This window comes from Ochotona princeps, chromosome 7 (genome assembly GCF_030435755.1).
Source record: "Ochotona princeps isolate mOchPri1 chromosome 7, mOchPri1.hap1, whole genome shotgun sequence".
Classification (NCBI taxonomy): Eukaryota; Metazoa; Chordata; class Mammalia; order Lagomorpha; family Ochotonidae; genus Ochotona; species Ochotona princeps.
The window spans coordinates 68022253-68045335 of NC_080838.1; the positions used below are offsets into that span (position 1 = coordinate 68022253).

The 23083-nt window shown below is 42.0% G+C and overlaps 1 protein-coding gene across 1 annotated transcript in view; it reads left to right on the forward strand.

The window, feature by feature from the left end:
* Positions 1 to 14427: 14427 nt before the first annotated feature.
* BTC (betacellulin) overlaps positions 14428 to 23083 on the forward strand; it is a 43405-nt gene continuing 34749 nt past the window's right edge. Inside the window, exon 1 of the mRNA XM_058666723.1 lies at positions 14428 to 14847. Coding sequence (XP_058522706.1) covers positions 14784 to 14847 — 64 coding nt within the window. The 5' untranslated portion in view covers positions 14428 to 14783. The remainder of the gene's footprint in view (positions 14848 to 23083) is intronic.

Below are 23083 nucleotides of genomic sequence, written 5' to 3' on the forward strand. Positions count from 1 at the left end.
CGCTTAAAGGGCAGCACTGAAGCACAGATGCTTGCTGAACAAGCCACCAGAATTCGGCCTCTGGAAGAGAAGCAGGTTTGAGGTTTGGGGTCATGGCAGTCAGGCATCACGACAGTAGTTCTAGTGGAGGAAACAGCGGGATAAAAGTTAAGTTTTCTTTTTTTCTTGTGTTTCTCTTCCTGGCTTCTCAACCTCTTCCAGTTTCAGTATTTGACTTGCCACCCTCCTGGAAGTTCACTGGAGTCATTCTCTCCCATGTGGCCGGTGTTCTCCAGCTCCATCAGCAGGTGTCATGAGGGACTTCCTGAAGTTACACAGAGTCTCAGGATACAGAGATCTAAGCGGTCCAGGTATGAGCCTGCCTTGACATCTGTGTCTCTATTAACAAGTAGGAGTGAATATCCCTGGCCTCCGTCCGCTTATGGCCGCAGCACTGACTTCTCCACATTCAATACTTTCTGTATTCTTCTTTGGAAGAACCAATATTAATTTTTAAAAATTGCTTATTTTTATTTGATTACAATTTATTTTTATTTGGGAGGAGAGAGACAGAGAGAGAGAGAGAGAGAGCAAGAGAGAGAGAAAAAGAGAAAACCAGTTTTATCAGTTGATTCACTCAAATAATTGAAATGGCTGGATTGGGCCAAAGGTGGGAGTTAGGAACTAAACCCAGGGCTCCCACATGGTTTGCAGGAATACAATTATTTGAACCATCACTGACGTTTCCCAAGATCTGCTTTGTCAGGAAGCTAGAGTGAGGAGGCAGAACCAGGAATTCATCACAAAAATTAATGTGGGAGGCTAGATTAAAACTCACTCTCATCATTGGCCTTCAGTTTATTTGAGCCATATAGGTAGAATCTGGGCTTGGGGGAACTTTAATTTTGTAGCCACTGATCTTAGGCAATATTAGAGGCCATAAAATCCAGTGGAAAGCTTTCTGTACAACCCTGTGACTATTCAAAAACAGATTGAGTTTCATTGATTCAGGTGGAGTGTTTTGCATTGTGCACGATGTTGGAAATATGAATGTGTTCTCTGCTCTTGTGTTGCCTACAATGTGGTCAAGGAATTCATGTAGTAGTGACTACTGCTGACCTACACCCTTCTTTATGACATGCCAAGGACATAGAAGAGATAGAGATATCTTGCACTGTATATTGCAAAGTCAAGAAAAAATTCACAGTTCAGGTCACATTCTGGAAGACAGAAAGTATTTGCCATACACAGTCGCTGGGATCAGCAGAAGCTGCTACTGGCATGTTTAGAAAACTGCAAACCATTTACATAGTTTAGTGTGCTGGAGGGCAGGGTGTGTGAGAATACACTTCAGAGATCAGGACTAAAGATCTGGCCAGGGACTGGATCTTTACAGCTGTTTGTATAAGTGTTAAAAGATGAATACTCATCTCTGACAGTGGGAAAACAGAGGATGACATTCAACAGTCTGGCAATTAATTTATTATTTTTATTATACAAGATTCTCATGTATGAATCCATTACATGCCATGCGTCCTTCTACGCAAACAGGGGAGATGATACATGTTGTCAGTAAGTAATTTTGTGTGAGAAATTTGTGTGAGAAGGGTACACATACAATGAAAAGTGTGGAGCAGGTGGATCAATAGTGTCAGGTGCAGGAAGGGTTGTGTTTACAAATATGGCAGCCAAAGATGTTGACAGAAACAAAGAAAAAATTGTGCAGATCGTGGGGGAGAGGGGAGGAGATGGTACGGGAAGCAAGGATGGTCGGAAGATCCTAACTAGAGAGTCTGCCAAGCAAATGTGGAAGATCCTGCAGAGGTCACCAGGGTTGGAATTCCGTAAGTGTGGAGGACAGTGGCTAAGGCCATGTCAGGGAAGTCAGTAAGTGAAAGGATGTCATGTATCGCGCAGGGCTTTGGAGTTTGTTACAAGGACTTGTGTGTGTACCAGGCACATGAACGAAGGGTGATGGGGAGAACATGCAAGTGGAAGAGTGACATGACCCAACTTAAATCTCAAATGAATCACTTTGTCACTGAGTTAAAATCAGAATAGAAGAAGGGAAACCAATCAGGATTCTGATGATGAAGTTGGTAGATAAGGGCATCTTGGACCAAAAGGTAGCAGCAGAAAAGATGGTGAAGGGTAGAATCCGGATGTATTTAGATTTTCATCTTTGAACAGTCAGCCTTGGGGCAGTGAGAGAATAACATTCTATATGGGGCTAGCATTTTTTTGATTATTTACTGTGGCCAGACACTAATAGGAACAATTTGCATGTGTTCATCCACCGATTTCTCCAAATAACTCAGCAAGGGAGAGGCCTTTGTTATTTTCCACTATGTACCTGAAGAGCGGAAGCAGAGAAATTACACTGGAGTTAGGAATATCAGCTCAAATATTCTCCAAGGTCTGATATGATGAAGATCCACATTAAGGCAATAGAATTGAAAATGGAGTCAGAAGTCAGGCTTTGACGGTAGGGGGAGAAACAGGGGAGGGGACAATGCCTTTTATTGTTAGGTATTTAATTTCCTTCTTTCTGAGCAGGTCATTTCAAAGGTGCCTATTAAGATGATACAGACAGCTTGAGTCTCTTCCTTGGACAATAGTGCTTTGGGGAACATTTTCTCTATCAGATTGTGAGAAAGTTATGGGCAAACTGATCATTTTTATTCATGGGCAGAAGTATTTTAGATGTTAATAAGAAGGCAGTTGAGAATACCTGCATGTAACTATACCCTTCAACTGGGAGAAATAATGGAAACGTTAAAATTGAGAGGGTTGAGGAGAGGATTTTGTAATAAACATTCGAATTCTTTATCCTAGTCTCTTGTTTCTGAGTGAGAACATAACTTCTTTCTTGAGTCGATAGACAATGACAATTTGCAAGGCCTGAAGGGCTTTACTAATGAAGGCGGCAGCAGTAAGGTGGCAGAGGAATTCAGTGTGCCGGATTATGCATTGGATTCAGTCCCAATAGGCCTTGATTTTAGTTCTGAAACTGAGGCTCAGGCAATAAAACTCATTTGTGTTTATTTATAAAACAAAGACAATGGCTAGAAAGAGGAATGGATGCCTCCAAGACATTTTAAGGATGGAAAACATGTAAAATAAATTAAAGGTGCATAATGAAAACCTAGACTCTCCAATTGTGAGTATTTGAATATTTGAAGATACTTTACTCACTATAGGGGATCTTGTGTTGATTTTGCCATTTTGACAATTTGCCCAAAGAAACAGATAAAACAGTTAGAAGTTACTATGATTTACAAATGTTATTTGTCATCACAGCTGGACATCTCTCTCTGTGACAGCTTTTCAGACAAGACAATCTTTCCTATCTCATCCTTCATCTTCTTAGGGTATTGACTGTAGTTAATTCGTTTTTCCTTTGGATTTCTTTGTTGGTGGGGATATTTGACTCTGCTAAAAGCCATCTTGTATTCATAATGCAGTGTCAAATTTCTACTCTGTATCCTCAAGCATACGTTTAAAACATGTTCTAGGTCCTGGCAAGGTAGCCTAGTGGCTAAAGTCCTTACCTTGAACATGCTGGGTTCCCATATGGGTGCTGGTTCTAATTTCGGCTGCTCCACTTCCCATCCAGCTCCCTGCCTGGGACCTGGGAAAGCAGGTGAAAATGGCCCAAAGCTTTCGGACCCTGCACCTACATGGGAGACCCAGAAGAGGCTCCTGGCTTTGGATTGGTTCAGCTCTGGCCATTGTGGCAGCTTGGGGAGTGAGCCAGTAGACGGAATATCTTCCTCTTTCTGTCTCTCCTTCTCTCTGTATATCGGACTTTACTATAAAATTAAAATAGCTCTTTAAAAACATTCTAGATAGCTCCAAGGTGTTGATTTGGACTAAGTCAAATATAATTCAGATTTAAAGGATTTTACAGTTGATACTAACCTGCACTTTTACTGATGGACTGCAGAGTGCAGAGTTGTTAAATTGTGCTGTGAGACCAATAGACTGTAATTTGGAGTCCAACACTTTAGCATTTATTTTTCATTTTTATGGGAGCAGGTGTGTGGATATTATGGCTTATAAACCAAAATGATCAGTTTTAAGTTAAGTTGCAATTTACGAATGAGTTAGACTATGTGAATTTATTAGCTGCTTATATATTTTTTAAAGATTACTGTATAAAATGTGTATGTTCAGGATAGATTTTAGTAGAACTAGTTTCTGTGTGTCCACCTGGTCACTTTAAAGCTACATTGAAGGGAGAGATCACACATCTTGTCAGAATTTCATAGCTGGAAAAGGTAATTTGAGGCCATGGAATCTTGGGAATTTCAACTGTCCAAGACAGAAGGGAAATGACATTATTTTAGTTTCCTTTACAGTATACACCTCTCCAGTGGGGATATCATTCTTTCCCATGGGAAAAAATATATATACACACACCAGGCTCAATCAGTACAGATACAATTCATCTATGGGACAGTTTTGCAAATATTTGAAGACGTCGATTGTGCTCACTTTTTCCTTCCTTCCTCTCCCCGACCTGGAAAGAGCCAAGGCCTGTGAAATAGAGGCAGACCTTTTCCCTAGTCTGGTTGAGTTTAGCTACCTGTCATTTATGATCCATTTTTGGATCACTAAAAATATATTTAATAGACTTCCTTATTTTCAGTCTTTTGTTTTGGGTATTTTATATTTTATGATACAATTCCTTAGGGTCAGGGAGTTCCCCTTACACCCTCTTCCTCCCCCGTCTCTGCATTCTCCCCTTTCCCCCTATGTGATAATCATAATAAAGTCCTTTAACAACAGTCACAAGGCCATCATTCTGCTGTTTCAGTGTATCATGACATTGTAGGTATAGACAATGGTGTATTTACAGTCTTTTGAGACCGATCACATAGACTACAAGAGCTTTCCTCTTCCTCCCTTTCACTCTTGTGTCTTGGAATATAATTGAAATAGAATCAAAACACTTGAGCTCATCAAAGAGATTTAGAGCTCTTTTCATCATCTCTGCACTCACTTTGGGTTTTCATATCTTTACAGGTACTATTTTTTCTAATGGTTTTGTCGTCCTTGGAAGAAAAAAACGAAATCACAATATAACTAAAAGTATTAAAAAATGTTGCTGTGTATGTGTGTTGATGTGCATGTGTGATTTGGTCATGTAGCAGAGCTCTTCAAAAAGCTTGTGGCAATACTGAGCTTAAAGTTCATTTATGACAAATGGCTTAGAAATTCTTGTTTAGTTTTTCTTCATAGTATGCCTGTATCACATGAACTTTTTGAAGGCACCTTGCATGGCATACCAATGGCAGAGTAATGGGCTAGATCCCTTTTGCAAAGTCCCATCATGGACATGCGCTGGGCAACTTTTCTGAAGTCCCAAGTCATTTTCACACAGCTTAGCCCTTCCATGTGATTTTCACAGGTTTGTGGCAATCATGCTTCTTGGCATTTGAATGTGTGACTACTCTCCATCTTTTACATATTTCTTAGCTCAAACAATGATTATGTAATTGAAATCATGTTTTGAGTGCTTTTGGTTCTTTAGAAGCAGCTCTTTTGAGTTACTACATGTGTCTTCCTCTCTCAGGCTTTTCAAAGTTGGCATTCCTACAGAAGCTGGCATTATGGTGGCATTCTGGCATTACTGGCAAAGTTGCTGCTTCCACCACCACATCCCATACAGGAGCATCAGAAGTTCTGGCTGCTCCCAGCAGTATTACCTAGCTCTCTGGTAATAGACCAACAAATAGATCTTTCTCTTTGCCTCTCATTCCCTGTAAATCTATCTTTCCAATAAAAAAAATTAAAGAAAAATTCATCCTTATTTAAACAGCAGGCGTGTGTAATGAAGACAGTGTGTCTGACAGTCCAGGCAGGCATCTTGGTCCATATTCAGACTGGAGGCTTTATGAATGAAAGCATGGGCCTTCCATTTCTCCTTCCCTTTTCCTCTCAGGCATTTTTCTCAGTGGAGAGCAGTTTATTTATTTTGAACTGCATGTCTCTGAAATCTTTTTAGATTTAAGTGCTTAATATGTGAAAAAAATGTTGCACAAATGCAGTTGGTAAGTTACTATAAAACTAACCAGACATTACTTTTTATTGCCACAAAAAGCAGAGAAAATGTTAAGAGTGCTGCAAGCTTCATTTCCTACACTGTGGATAGTTCTGTTTTTATAGATAATGCTTTTTTGAACATCATCACGTTGTAATAGTGTAGACAAAATTATTAGAGTCCTTTCCTAGTCATTAGTACGGACAACTGTAATAATTTTTATTATACCTGAAACATAGAAAATAAAAAATATTATGCAGGCATAATATATTTTCTGCTAAGTCATTTCTAAACATTTTAAATTCATCTTAGCATTTTAAAAATACTGTATCTACAGACAAATGACAGATAATTTTTGCAAGGTTAAAGAAATGATTTATGCAGGATAACACTGAGCAATTTGAAAGCAATTTAAAGGTTCCATTAAAGAAACACACATTATCTCCAGCAAAAGCTTAAATTCCAAAGACTGTTATACTGAAGACATAACTGAATTGCTTGAAGAATCTTAAAGGTCACCAAATCATATCGATGGTAATAACAAGTATGTTGATGCTTTCACCTTAAAATGAGGTGTGTAAGCCAGGGTTCTCTAGAGACACACACATATAAATGTAGACTGGAAACCCTGGGCACCTGTAGTGTGACTCAGGATAATGGAAGTCAAAGGTGTAACTCTACTCAAGACTGAGTACCAGAAAAGGCCACTGGTGTAAGTCTTAGAGTAAAATAATCAGAAAGTGATGTCTAAGGTAAGAATTGAGTATGTCCCAACTCCTACAGCCAGAACCAACTGTCACTATATATTCATTTTCTCAATACCCCCAGACGATTTATGATGCCTACTGCTTTGAGGTAGCTTTTCCCCTCTAATCTAATCAGATTCGCATGTTGATCTTGCTTGCAAAACATACTCGCCTAAAATAATTCTTTTCTTGCTTGGTTTGTAGTTAACCATCAATCTAGGAAAGTTGACACCTAGAACTATCATAAAAGAGTGAGAAAACAGATTAGTCCCAAGGTAGATATCCCCTTCCCATCACTCCTTTTAACCAAAAGAAGCTATGAAAGATACTTTTTAAAGAATCATTTTGAGCTCAATCTTTTCCTTGCTGCTTCATGGCTCATGGCTTCTTTCTCCTTGCTGCCCCTCTCGCCATTTCTAAGAAGTTAGGAACAGAATATGAAAGATCCATGGAAAGTTCTGGGCATTCATAATCTGCTTAGTTGGATCATTAGTTGTTTAACTTAAAAGACAGACTTTTCTGCAAACTTTAGAAATCTGATAATGTGGAAGGAATTTTGGAACTAGGAAATGATAGGGGATGGGATAATTCAGCAGTGAATGCTAGAAAAAGCTTGTATTTTTTATGAACAGAGCATTTAGGGTGAGAACAGATCGCACCTAAAAACCTTGCAGATAACTCTAAAGAGCAACACTTACTGTAACCTAGCTGAGGAATGCCCAGAGTGAATTATTACTTTTATCTACCAGGTGAATTTGACTTGGGTGATGTGCACAAGGGATCTACCTTGTCTTAGCCATCTGGAGTGACTTTGAATAGTCATTTATTTTGTTATCTATATATTCTTTACCCATTCTCAGAAATGCCTTGAGTTAATCAATAACCTTCATTTGAGTATCTTATTTTCAGAGGAAATGCCCTTTCTGCCTCTGACAATGCTCGCAGTCAATTATAGCCTAAAGAAGTAATCTCACGGTGAAAATTCTGCCTCTTAGGTAAAGTCTGCCTTTTCAGACCAAGCCAAGGCAAGTTCACTGAAAACCATACATTCTATATGTGTATAATGTATGTAAGTCATATATTAGCCACTTTGGAACACTTCTCAGACTTACTGAAAGTCGTGGGCTTTCAGGCCTGAGTCACTCATACTGCTCCCTGAATAATGGTGTATTCATCTTTTCATAAATCCTGTTTAACTGACAGAAGTGATTCTGATGAGAATTCAGAAGAAAAGGTTAGAGAAAGTCTAGAACTTCTTAGAGATTAAGAGCTCATGATCAGAATGCTGGTAGAATGCAGACTGTAAGGACCGTTCTGACAAGGACTAATAAGGAATGGAGCAAAAAGGTATTGAAAACTGATGCGAAGAGCATTCTGATCACATTTGCGACTAACTCAACCTCATCGTGTCCATGCCCAAGGATTTCAAAGAATGCAGAATTTGAGAGCCGTAAAATATCTGGTGGATGAAATCTAAGCACCAAGATATTCAGGCTGTTTCAGGCTGTTGTATGACATCTCTTATTTTACAGTAAAATGAGAGGTCAGACTGTCCCAGTGTTGCGATGCTACATGCTGGCTCACAAACTGTATCAAGTCCAGTTTGAGTCCCTACTACTCCATTTTCCACCTGGATCTCTAGGAAAGCAGAAGAAGATGACCCAAGTACTTGGGTTCCTGCCATCCAAGTAGAAGACTGGCAGAATTCTGGGCTCTTAGTTTCAGGCTGGCCTAGATTGGGCAACTGGGACCATTTGGAAAGTGAACTAGAAGATAGAAGATGAAAGATTCTCCCTCTCTCTTTCTGTAACTCAAATAAATAAAATATGCTTTCTTGTAATGAAAAAGCAGAATCTAAAGACAAAATTTAACCTTAGAAGGTAAACGAAATGTAAAGGTTTGGAAAATTATTAGCTATATGTTAGAGAAGAAGAAAAATATTTTCAGAGAGGAAACCAATGCCTGACCATCTCTTTCCTACTATTAGTATGGGGGAAAGGATCATCAAAAGGGTGGGAAGGAGACCCCAAATTTCATTTTAGATGTTTTGGTGGCTATCCCTTCCATCCCAGGCCTAGAGCATAAGGAGGAGTATGAGTGAATGGCATGGGCCTGGGGAATCCTCTGTGAACTCATTACCGGGGCCCCTAGAGATTCTCTGCTCCTAGAATTACAGCACTAGGTTTCTTGACTGTGGCTTAGCTGAGGTTCTATGCACTGATCCGGAAGGCATAAGGTGTAAACATTGGTGACTCTCATACAAAGTGAATGCTGCAGGCCCGGGGTGAGGGGAAACCATGTGGGCATGGACACTTCTACTGAGATTACAGGGGATTCCCCACAGAGCGTTTGGGACCAGATAGAGCTGTTGTAGGGGGTGGAGTTGCCACAGATAGATCCCAAGGCAATGCTGCGTGAAAATGTGGGTCAGAGCTAGAGTCGCCGCATAGTTCCCATCATTCCAGCATCTAGTGGAGCCACTGCCAATATCAGAGAACTGTGGAGCTACCAATGTCCACTGGAGAATGGAAAATTTCAGACATGGGACTCCAACCTGACAGAGTAGAAATGGGACCTCATCCCAAGAAACCATAGCCACAGGATTTCCTGAGGGTTTGAGCATCCAAATCCTGCATCAATGTGCACAGGATGTGGGATACAGACTCACTGCAAATGATGCTCCATCTTGAAGACCGTCTGCTATTTTTCATGCTGTGTTTGGACTTGGCTTACAACCCCTTTTTCTTTCCTGTTTCTCCATTTCAGAGTGGAAATGTTTGCCCTGTGTCTGTCACACTGTCCCATTTTGGAAGTAGAAGGCTCGCTCTTGGTATGAATCTGCCCCAGAGTTCCACCCATGCTTGATTCAATGGAAATTCTTTACTGTAGGCTTTTTAAAAAAGACTTTTGAGTTGGTGCTGGAATGAGTTAAGATTTTGGGACTACTGGGATAGAAAGAGTGCATTGTGCATGTGATAGCATGTGAATTTGGAGGACTAGAGACAGAATATATGTCTCAAACGTTCATGTATTGAAACACCCAAATTAATATGTTAATGATATTTGCAGGTAAGACCTTAGGTAATTAGGGTTACCTGAGGTCATGAGGGTGGGCTGCATGATGTTATTGGTGACTTTCTGAGAAGGGAGACCGCAGATAATTAGCTTGCCCTATCTCACTGTAGGACACTCTTTGTCATGTCATAATGTAACAAGAAGTGTCACTGTGTATGTTGGATGACATCATTTTATTGGATGTTCAGCCTCTAGAACCATGAGCTAAATGAAATTCTAGTCTTTGTACAGTTTTTACTCTGTGGTACTGAGTTGTGGCAACAGAAAGTGGACCAAGACACTGCCCAATAAGCCATCGTACTCTTTATAACATGCCTTCTTGGTTTCTAACCAAAGTTGGAGACAGACAGAAGGAATGGAAAGGACAGAGAGGTCAGGTGGGCCTAAAATGATGCGAATGGGTACACAGCATGATGAATGCCATAGAACCTGCAATTGCATTATTTCCTGACAAAGTTTAGCTCTGTGATGTTTCTTTCCTCTCTTCTAAGTTAACTCTTAGTCAAAGAGTTGGTGAGTGCGAAGGGCCTCCCCCAGCTCCACCCAGAAATGCAAATCATCTGTTTTGGAAGACCTGCTGATATTATTACACAATACCCAGATTATAGTTACTATTACAGTAAAGGCCAGCTTCTAGCTACCTTGCCTGCTTGTTGCCCCCTTGCAACATATTGAAAAAAAAATCTAACTCCACCTTCTCTGACATTTCTGGTTAATGTTTTCACCACCTGTGATGTTGGCCTCAATTTGTGGCTTCCTGCAACAGTGAGGAAATCATCCTGTTGCTTCTCTCTATTACTCTGAACTATAATATAATGGCAACTTTCATTCATTGAATAACTCCGGAATGCCAGATTTTTGCCTCAGAACCGTATGAGTATATCACGATGAAGCTTTAAAGACTATGACCGTTACTACCTTCACATTTTACATTTGAGGAAACTGAAGCTTCAAGAATTAAGTTTTTTTGTGATTCACCCATTTGGTGAGATAGCATTTGAACTGACTAAACAGACTCCAGAGCCAATTGAACACAATAGTTCACCTCTGGTGTCCCACCCAGAAGAGCGTCTACACTGCAGGGAATGTGGGACCAAAGAGGAGGAGCTGCAGCCACTGAAGCAGGCATGTTAGGGAGGGATGTTAAAGCCTCGTCATTTTATAGCATGAAAAATATGCCACTTACATGCTTTCCTAATTAGCCTACTACAGTGTCCACACAAACACCCAGACTTTTTTTTTTATAGTCAAAAGCTTCTTTTTGAGAATATGAACATGTTCAAAGAAAAAGGTCAAAATGGTGACTTGTTTGTCAGACATTACTATATCACAAAGACAATGATGTTTGAGATTTATTAAAATGCTATTAAGCTGTCATTTTAAAACAGACACAAGTCAGATAGACTGATGCACACATGGGAAAAAGAGACTCCACTGAAGATTGAAGAAAAAAGTCAGATAAGGAAACAACAATAATCCTATCTTCTGGAAAAATCAGACCCATAAATCAAGATCAGCTTCTTATTCTTTAAGATTTATTTATTTTTATTGGAAAGTCATATTTACAGAAAAAGAGTGACAGAAAGAAAGCTCTTTCATCCTCTGATTCACTCCCCAAGTGACTTCAACAACCGGAGCTAAGCTGTCCAAAGCCAGGAGCTAGGAGCCTCTTCCGTGTCTCTCATGTGGGTGCATTGTCCCAAGGCTTTTGATTGTCCTTGTCTGCTTTCCCAGGCCACAAGCAGGGAGCTAGATGGGAAGTGGAGCAGCCAGGACATGAACTGGCACCCATATGGGATCCCGGCTTGTGCAAGGTAAGGACTTTAGCCACTAAGCTATAGTCCTGGGCCCAAAACCACAGCTTTTGAGTGGTGATTTTCATTGTTCTTTCCTTGAAGACTAGTTTAATAATCTCAATCACATTATTTGAAATTTCTTTGCATGAACAGTACTACTGACTTTTTATAATTCATAAGATGTAAGATAATTACCAAGAAAGCTTTACATATTTTTAAAAAGCTCTTCACTCATTGAATGAAATAATGTTAATATTCACTTGGCAATTTTCCTATACTACTAAAATCATGCTTTGAAGAACATATGTTGGCCTAGAAAGAATGCATTCTGAAATTTTCCTTTTCATCACCACCTATGTGTCTGTTTATGTGCTGTGACCCACGGGTAGCTTCAGGCTTATTTTTTCTTGTCCAAAAGGAGGGAAGGAATGTTCGTGTCGGAGTATGCTCTATGTGGGAAGAGCAAAAGCTTGACGCTTAAAAGGCCTTTCAAGGGCATCCATTTAACCCCATTCCAGATTTGGGAGGGCTGGTTACACCTGACTACATCTGCACAGGGACGACAGCACTAGTTTGGGGTTACTAGGGATGCAAGTTTTACCTTGTGACTCTAGTGTAATTTTGATCTCATCTTTTAGCAACAACCCAGCTTACAATGTAAAGTATTGAGACACACCTGAGTTACATGAAATCCCAAGTAGATCAATTGTTACATTCTACTCATCCCAATGCAATGATTGGATTTCAGATTTCCTAAACAAATAAGAGAGAGAGAGAAGAGGAAGAATAGGAAGAAGAAGATGAAGAAGAAGAAGAAGAGGAGGAGGAGAGGAAAAATGAGGAAGCGGAGAAAGAGGAGTGAGGTAGGCAGGAAGAAGAAAGAAAAAAGTGAAAAAGTGAAGAAATGAAAATTTTCTTGACCTTTAAGAGTTTGGCTCTCTGGTACCAGGAGATTTGGAAAGCATAGTCTCTGGAATTATTTTATTTCTGGTAGTAAATAAGACCCTCAGGGAAGGTTATTAATCTACCTGGCTAATTTGCTATATTAAATTACACAATTTCATAGTCTGGCAGCCTGAAAAAGTTAATTTCCTATTTGAATGGCATGAATGATAAATACTTACGTTAAGTCTGGTGCTTTAGAATACTCAACAAATATTTAGTAGTTTCTGCTTAGGTGTGCTTTTTTTTTTTTTTACTAGAAAAGAAAAATGAAATTGTAATGCTATCTTGGGGATGACAGGTGTTGGCCAGGTACCTCTGAAGTGTGTGTGTGTGTGTGTGTGTGTGTGTGTGTGTGTGTGAGCGAGAGAGAGAGAGAGAGAGAGAGAGAGAGAGACAGAGAGAGAGAGAGAGAGAGAACAGAGGGTGGAGGGGAGGCAAATCAAGGAGGAATGAAGCCTGGAGTGTTGCCAGGGAGGGAGAAGCCGCCAGCATCCCTCGGCTTCCTGCATGTCTATTTGGATCTGGGGTGCAGTCACTTTCTGTCCCACACCCTGGGGTTTTATTTTTTCTTTTGAGTCCCATGTCTACTAATGCTTTATGAGCAATCTAGCAGGACTAGAACAATATTTGAAAGAATTAAGCACTGATTTTTTATTTCTCTGAATAGATTGGTTGCCTGCGGCACTGAAATAATTTTAATTGGTTTTGAAATGAATGCCACTAGTGGAAGAAAAGTACCTAATAACGTACTTTAATTTAAACAATGATATGGAGAGGAAGAGCAGACACCAGAGGTGCCCTTGAGATGTGGAGGAATGCTTGCGGGTCCTTCCCATCCTCTCAGACAGGCAGCTTCGGGGCTCAGGGGGCTCCATGCCAAGCTCTGCTCTCCCAGGAGCGGAGCTGTGCACTCAGCTGTACCTGTTAGTTATTTGGGAGGGACGGATATGAACCACACATGCAAATCTGTCTTTGAGAACTACGAAAATGTCTGTGTCTTCCAGAAATGGCTTGGGGAAGCCCTGGGTCCGTCTTTCCACGAAGAAACTGAAAGACCAAGTGGAAGCAGGGGCTTGGCTAGCCACAAGCAAAAATCATTCTCCCTGTTTTTTGTAGATACAAGCACAATTAACAGAACACGGGAGGGATCTCATGCAAGGAGCAAATGGATGAAACTGACTCCCACCATCTGTACCTGCAGGTGGTGTGTCTACGGATTCCCTAAGAGATGACAGGAAATACAGGGGGCCACAGACAGGGGCTGAACAGGGAATGCACCTGTATTGAACAAATGCAAGTATTTTTCTCCTGGTGGTTTATTTCTAAACAATACAATAGGACAACTAGGTATCCAGTAGAGGGTCTGGGGACCCATGAATGTCTGGAACATAGTTGTGTAGTGAGTCAGCAGATAAATAAGACCAAAATGGAATGTGTAAAACAGGTCTCAGAAGACAGAGCCCACTGAAAGCCAAGAGACTAGCCATAAGACTTTAAAGATCGTTCTTCAAATTGCCTGCATATGTAATAGAAAGACCTGTCAAGGATCAGATACATGCCCGTGGCTACCCACAAGGAATTTCGGCTGTGGTCTCTCCATGACAGCTGCAATCCAGGGAAACTAGAGGAGTTAGAACACGTTTGCACCAGTGCAAGGCTGGGTCTTAGTGGGTTGCAAGAGCTCAGAGCTGCGGGCAGGCCAACCAGGCTGCTGTGCCAGCTTTGCGCGTGGCCTCCCTGGCATGCTCTCCCTGACAGGCCTCTCCTCCCTACCTTGTTTACTCCCGCGGGGGGGAGGGACACGAACAGTCAGGTATGACCCAGCAGGGGGAGTGGGTGAGTCGACATGAGGGCCGCCGGGTATGTCCACCCGGGTGTGGATATGGGCGTGGGGCACTTTGGGTGGGAGCGGAGCGGAGGCTAAGGCCACCAAGCCCCGCGCCTCTGGCCGGGTGTGTGTAGAAGGAGCGGGTTAAAAAGGAGGCTCCCTCCGCCCCGCGACACTCAGAGTTGCCCGCACGCCCTGGGTGTTTCCCTGCCCTGTAGCCAGGGTGCCAGCCAGGGAGTAGTTTCGTTTCCTTCTGGCTCTGACACTAGTTTTCAGGCACCCTCTCGGACACCGGGGGCCCGGGAAAGGGGCGAAGAAGGACGAGGGAGGCTCCTCTAGGGGCTGTCTGGCCCCGCAGAGAGGGGTTGATGGACCTGGCCACCCCGGCCAGCGGCGCACGCTCCCTACCACTTCTCCTGGCCCTTGCCCTGGGTAAGTGGCCGCGCCGGACACTGAAAACCAGTGGACAGTCGGGCTGGAATGCGGGCAGGGCGAACCCTGAACGGCGGGCTGTGTGGACACGAGGGCGCTCGCGGGCTGCGCTCGCGGGCTGCATGCACAAGTGGAGAACTTTGAGGACTAGGACAGCACAAGGTGAAGGATCTGGCGATCAGGCACCTGGAGCTGCACCTGCCAGAGGAAGGCTAACCCAGAGTGCCTGTGGAAGAGGCCAGAGAGCGGAAGGGAGTCAGCCACCCTGCAGTGGGCGCTGCAAGCAGGTCGCCAGCTGTTGCTTTGGGCACAGCGCCTGGCCCCGCGGGTTGGGGTTGGGGTTTACAGGGACCTTTAAGGGTCGCCCTGCCCGCTAGGCAGGAGCGGTGGGAGGGAAACCCACGAAGAAGCAGCAAGCGAGTCTTGGAGGAGAATTCTCCCTGGATGTCAAGGGAAGGGAACGCCTTGATTTAAGAATCTGGCCCAGAGTGTGGAGAAACTGGAACAAGGTGCCTGGAGGTGCAAGAGGAGGGGGAGGGTGCCACGCTGCGGATGGCCGTGACCTGGGAATGACATTTTCCTTCTCATTTTGGCTGAGCTCATTGGAAAGGGACTGGGAAGAAATAACTCCACTTCTGACAGCTGAATATCCAGTTGCTTATGATAGGGAAGCGGGGAATGGAAAATAGCATATTTTATCGGGGGAACAGTCAGTAAAAGTACATGATTACTTCACTTGGAGCCTGTTTCCTATTTTAAGAAATTGCGGGAGGGAAAGCTCTTTGTTGGAAGATGGTGCCTTGCTTCTAGGTTTGCGAACAGCTGGAGGCCTAGAACCCACAGTGCCCAGGGATCCTCCTGACTGTCTCCTTGCTGAGAATTCACATGCAGCTGAAAGCCAGGGTCTGGTGCATGGGGAAGGGCTTAGAAGGCGTTTAGGTGAGGAAACCATAGCACTTTAAGGCTCACTCTACACAGTGGTGTTCTACGGTGTGGGAAGGGAGATCACTGGCTGAGCTGTAGGGACACCAGGGATTGGGCCATTACTGGGGGAGGAGGTCTCCCCAGCTGGCCTTGATGTCTCTCCTATCTTCAAACCAGGAAAGCAGAGAACACAGGTGATAAAGGATAGGGAGTTCCTTTAGGAAGACAACAGGGAGAATCTGAAAGTTTTCATCTGGCTCTGTGCATGGAGTCAATGAAGTGACGAAAATTGTGTTGTGAACTTGGTTCAAGGTGTATCTGATTCAGGATCACAGTTAGAGGAAAGGAGTGGATGTAACAAATCCCAAAGAGGACAAAGTCATTTTCAGTTTAGTGCAGAGTGCTGGAGTATGAAAGAGGAGCCATGGCGTGGGATTTGGGTCTAGATAGAGCGGAGTTGTTTTCACAGGTCTTTCCTTCCTCCACCTTCTCTGGGTGGCACAGTGGCAACACTCGCCAGGAATCTGCTGTAGTCAGTGGAATGCTGGAGAATGTAGGGATGGAAATGATGAGGACTTGAGAGAAACCCACCATGAAAGAATTCAGGCTGAATGTGCGAGGATGCTCATCCCGGAGACCCATGAGATTCCTGGAGGGAGAGCACAGTGGTGAGGGACCCACAGGTACAGGGGTTCTGCATGGAGGACAGTATGGGTAGCAGAAAAGAAAGAGGGAAGATTGACAGGGGAAGACGCGATTTTAAATGAAGCACTGGTGAATCAATATTAAGGTTTTACTGGAAAGAGGCAATCCGACTGCCAGAAAGTAGAGTTTACAAGAAGCAGACAAATGATGAAGAATTGAAAAGGCTATGTCAGCATTTAAATACAAATCAGAAAACAAATCCATGCTATCATTGTGTTTGAATAAGGGAATATGATGCAAGCAATGCCTTAAAGTAGCTAAAACTGTCAGTGGAGTACACTGTGGGCAGCAGGAAGGGCTGTGGTCCAGGACACCTGATCGTCTCACACATGTAATCCAGGTACCCAGTAATTAGGACCTAGTGCAGGCTCTGGCCACAAGACATATATAAGCAAAAATGATTATTCAAGGACATTTCTCCTGTTTGCTGTCACACAGTACTTTGTTTTTTCCCCTCAAAACATGGCAAAAGGTAGAAATTATATTTTGCATTCGAGGTAACCTAATGTATAACCACCCTATTGAATGGCCAGCCTAGGAAGTTGCATTCAGTCCCCAGTTTTGCTAAAAGCTCTACTTCTTGCAAAATGCCATAGGATATAATTTGGTGGCATTAGTGCTTCCATTAAGTGATCCTATTTCTATCATGGGCACTTAATTTTGAAGTCTTGTTCCTAATTTAAGCCACATGTTATTTCATTTACTCTGTAAAAAGAGGAGTGATTTGATAAATGATGCACCATCGTGATGAGTGCATGTGCGTGCATGCGTGTGTGCTCACGGTGTGCCTGTGTGGATGTGCATAGGTGTGTGCGTAGGTGAGCATACGTGTGCGAGTGCTCCACGCGTGTGAGTGCTCCACGTGTGTGAATGCTCCACGCGTGTGTGAGTGCTCCACGTGTGTGAGTGCTCCACGTGTGTGAGTGCTCCACGTGTGTGAGTGCTCCACGCGTGTGTGAGTGCTCCACGCGTGTGTATTTGCGGCGCTGAAAGAGGATGACGAGGCCCGGCATTAAGCTGGGAGCATGGACCTGATTCCAGTTCTGCCACTCTGTGACTGACATGTTTGCAAGTTACAACTTTCTGGGACTTGTTTTTCTTATTTGTAAAGGGTTTTAATAGTTGACGATGCACGTTCAACTGCCACCTTATTTCAAAAAAGTGAGTAAAAGAACGTATGCATAAGGAGTCCCTTATTGTATCAGAAATCTAGATGTTCTTAAATACATTTGGCATTTAGTAGTTAGATCTATACACAGTGATTTTCATTCTATCATATGCGAACTATGTACTATTACCTTGGGAAGTTTTATGAAGAGAGAAGTGAGGTTGGAGATGTTAAAAGGATGCATACTGTACAGTTGTTAAATTTATAATATGAAATATAAAACAAATATAAATTATGTTATTAATTTTGTTATCAATATCCTTTATGCAGTTTATTTGGCTTTGTTTTACTGAAATTAAGTAAGTTGTCATGGAATCATGAGAAATTTGTGACATTTAATCCAATTTATCCATAAATGGGCTTTTGCAAAATGGGTCACATTTCTTGCTTACATCCTCTTATTCACATCGCTAGTTGTTAGCAATGACAGTGAACCACCTTTTCAAAGAAATATACCTGGGCATGATCCTTTCAGCTTTGCTCTTGTAATTATTCTACCACTGATTGCACTGGGTGGTGGGACAAGGTCTTAAATTGTATCGTGTTACAAATCTCTAGATGACGAAGAAGCCGCCGATCCAAAAGAAGGGAACACCCTTTAGTGACCTCATTTTCAGCCACATTTGCATTTGCTTGCTTGCAATGTGCATGTAATGAAACCAAAGCCTGGTTCCAGGCTTACATCTCACATCTTGTTAATTTCAGTGACAGCTGTTTCTGCTTTTCCAGTGGCTTGTGTTCTAGAAGTTAGTGCTTATGTTGATTAATTTGAACTTACACCACAAATCATCCTGTTTAAACAATGATGAGTGATTACTTTCTCAAGTCATTTTGCAAAGAGTGCGGAGTACATCGTATTTGTATAGAAATAGGTAACAATCATATTAAGAGTGTTTGGTAATTATCAGCAGAAAATGTGTTTGGTTCTATTATTATGTCTTCACAGCAGTGGCTGTCTTCATCTGGAAGGGTTTTGTGAAGTAGGAGTGAGGCAATGTCCCCAGCGTATCCTTCACCCTTCATTCAGACAAAAGATATGAGTATTTATCATGAGCAAAGGCATTATGTAGTTGATGTTCCATTCCTGGATATTATTTACCTGATAGAAAGGAACCTTCCAACTTAGGCTATGCATCCCTTAGATACAGATCAAAAGGCAAAGATCTTTATGGGCATCACACATTTTGCCTCATACCTTAGTGCTTTGCATGTCAGAGACTGATCAAGCCAATATTGAATACAATCTTTCATTTTCACAAATTGGAAGTATCCTCAGGTCAGCTGCCCTGTAACAAGTGCAAAAAGCTACAAATAAAGTGGATTTCAGCTTCCTCTGGAGATGATAAAGTTCGCTTATTTATGTAAAGAACTGAGCACAAAGCCAAGCTATGGAATCGCTGACATTAAATGGTGATTTAATCACGTGGTGACTTGGCTTTCTAGTTCTCTTATGGTGTTCACACAGCAAACCTGACCCTATTACAGTAGTAATGATCATTTATGTAATGTAGATCCTGTACATGGTGCCGATTCTCACAGGTTTTCTCAGGCTTGTCTATCAGCAATCATAAACCTTAGACCTATTTTTTTTTATGAATCGTTCCACAATTTTCTCAGGGAGAAAACATAGCTAGTACTATTCCTGACTCATAGGAAAGAATTTAAATGATTAGATGTAGTGAATACTTTAGAACATTAGGAATTCATTCTGTCTCAAGGAACTGGGTAGAGGAAAATTGAACATTCCTTAACCCTTACTACATCTCCAGGATGAAAATGCTATCATTAATAACCCTAATTTGAATGGTGGAAACTAACACTGTGAAAGATTCAGCATCCTGAAACTTACCGTGTTGCTGGGCTTCACTCTGTCCATCCAAACCTACCTTGTGCTACTTCATTTGACCTTTTAGACATTTTTATTCATTTATTTGAAAGGTAAAATTGCAAAGAGAGATAGAGAGAGGAGAGATCTGCCCATTTACCATCCAATGAGCACAATGACACGGGCTAGGCCAGACTGAAGCCAGGAATCAGGGGCTTCTTCTGGGTCTCTCACACGGGAGAAAAGGGACCAAGCACTTGCGCTGTATTTCCTGGAGTTAGCAGGAAGCTAGAAATGCAGAATAGCTGTGACTTGAATTGGTGCCCATGTGTGACGCTACACTGCAGGGGTGGTCTAATCTTCTCTGCTACAGTGTACTCCTATCCATCAGACTTAAGCTATAACTGATCTTGACCGACACTAAATACACAAATAAATTGTAGATCAGCTAATTAGCAATGATTTCATGCCAAACCTAAGAAAAAGTCGTCTGATAAAAATAGGTGGCTTTACATCGTCTATGAGTAGATTATTTGCCTAACCTGAGGACTGCAGGCATTAATTACCAAACAGGGATGCAAAGAACGCCAGGGCTCTGACTCAGCCTTCTTGGTTCAGAGTGTGGAGTTAGTTGTATGACATGATTTGTTACGAATATAAAATTTCCCTCTTGGCAAAGTCATGTTTCATTAATTCATATAGCCTTATTGACTCTGAAGGAGTTGCTTAAAGAGCACCTGGAATATGTCAGGAGATCAGTGTGTTAGTTGAATGAGTGAACCAATGATTGGAGGCGCTGATGGTGATCATGTCCAGCCATTAAAGGGATGGTGGATTCAGGATAGGGAGCCTTCTAATTCCTCTTGGCCAAACTCTCATGTATAATTCAGAAATGCAGATGGACACGTTTTCTCATCATTTGTGGCATGGATCATGCTTTAGCACTGCTAGAGTATCTCTCACAAAGATTTCTTTTGCAAAGTAAGATTGTTGCTTATATTTTTATGTTGTGAGTTGAACATTCAGAGTGCTACTCTGGTCTCCTAGAGAAGCAGTGCTGGGCAAGCAGTGCCAGGTATGGCTCAATGGAAAATTTCATTGATCAATACATTTATGGCTAAAATTAGTGCTTAAAAATCACAGGAATGGGCTGTGGAATTAGGGTATTCTTCAATGATTTATTAAAACATGATTGGGGGCCTGGTGCAGTAGCCTAGTGGCTAAGTATTTGCCTTTTTTTTTTTTTAAGATTTTTATTATTATTGGAAAGCCGGATATACAGAGAGGAGGAGAGACAGAGAGGAAGATCTTCCGTCCGATGATTCTCTCCCCAAGTGAGCCGCAATGGGCCGGTGCGCGCCGATCCGAAGCCGGGAACCTGGAACCTCCTCCGGGTCTCTCACGCGGGTGCAGGGTCCCAAAGCTTTGGGCCGTCCTCGACTGCTTTCCCAGACCACAAGCAGGGAGCTGGATGGGAAGTGGAGCTGCCGGGATTAGAACCGGCGCCCATATGGGATCCCAGGGCATTCAAGGCGAGGACTTAAGCCGCTAGGCCACGCCGCCGGGCCCTAAGTATTTGCCTTAAATGTGCTGGGATCCCATGTGGACTCTGGTTCTAATCCCAGCGGCTCTGCTTCCCATTCAGTTCCCTGCTTGTGACCTGGGAAAGCATTTGAGAACGGCCCAAAGCCATGGAACCCTGCACCTGTGTGGGAGACCCGGAAGAGGCTCCTGGCTCCTGGTTTCGGATCAGTGCAGCTCCAGCTGTTGCAGCTGCTTGGGGAGTGAATAGATGTATGGAAGGTCTTCCTCTCTGTCTCTCCTCTCTGTATATGTGACTTTCTAATAAAAATAAATAAATCTTAAAAAAGTTTTAATTCTGTCACCTTAGATGCCTGATGATTTTCTCTGTGGTTTGATTTTTTTTTTACTTGCATGTTTTCTTTAGTATGAGTAATTAAGGAGCCATCGTGCTGCCATTTTCAGGGGGATTTTATACTAAAAAAAGCTTTGATCCTGTTATTCTCCTTTGATCTTCATAGCAAAAAATAATAATATTTGATTGACAGGAAAGGTAAAATTATAAACAGTGTATCAGGCACTGTTCTAAAAAACATAATAAATGTATTTTATCAGTGTAGCCTGGATATTATTGTCAGTCCATTTTTAAAGGAGGATATGAAGCACAGTAGGGTCTGTCATTTGTCCAAGGCTCTGGAGTTCAGGTGCTCACTGGCTGCTTCCTTTGCTTTCGCTGCTGTACTTTTATGCATCTATGGCATCTCTGGCTCTGGCTGCACCTCATGTTTTTGACTCTTGGATTTCCAAGAAAATCCTACCTATTCACAGCTCCAAACTGGCCATCATGGCTGATAGTGCTCATTTGGTATTAGCCAGACAAGGGATTTTGCTTCAGTCTGCCCTGCATCACCCTGAGCATCCTTGTCTGGTCCTATCCTTCATTACTCTGAACCCAAGAGATGACTTGTGCACCTCCTTTGTCTGCCTGCAGCACGCTGCCACCTAGGACATGCTGCATTACACAGATGGAGAGGAGAAAGAATCGCACTGTGTTGACTTTATGGGGACCCACATCACTGTTACTGAGGAAGGGCAATAACATGTCTTGAGGTAAGGTATGTGAGGGTCTAGACCATTAAGGCATTACATCCCTACCCCAAATCCTTGGCGAATCTCTTAAACCACCTCAGCCTTGGTCCCTTCATTGATAAAGGCTGATATAATAGAACCAGTGCTATTATTTGATTAAATGTCCTACTGTATAAAGCACCTAATACGTGCCTGGAATGTAATAAGGTTTGCAAGGCATGAGACTACTGCAGTAGACAAAAGGAAATACAATAAAAAAAACATGACCTGTGATCAATACCTTCCTTTTACGTATGTATACACACAGACACACACACATATAATTGTTCATGATATAGTTCCATGAGCACAGGGATTGATCAATGCCTTCTTACATGATTCTAGGAAACCCCTGGAAGTAATCAGCATCTAGTCATTTTAAGGGGAAAACTCTCTCCTGCTTTTACTTCTTGTATTCCTGCTCCCACCAGTTGTAAAATAGGGAATAGATAAAATTTTTGCGCAAAACCTTTAATTTGACTGGCTTAACTAGAAAGGAACAATTGTGAAATCCAAATCTGCAGAGGTAAGATGCATGTACACTTTCTAATGTCCCTGTAGATGGTTTTCACCTGCCAGCTTTGAGTCTAGTTTTATGCAGTGAAGTGCTTTACAGCATTTTCCTGGTATTGGTATAAAATTGAAACTTGGCATGCAGTAGCAGAATAAAATGAAATATTTAGAAGGTGATTTTAATATTTTAGGTAATCTCATTAAGTTGGGGTTGTCTCATTTATTTGAAGTATATGAATAATTGCCTTTATTGAAAAGAAATGAAACCCTTTTAGAAGAATGGATGATGTTGAAATGTCAAATTGGTTTCTAAACATCAGAAAAATGGAAAGGATTATTTTAGAAGTTTTTTGAGGACTCAGATTTTTAACAGTGAATGGCCATGCATAAATATTTTGCTCCATAATAATAACTCTGTAGTGCTGAAAATTCGCCTTATTTATCTTAATATG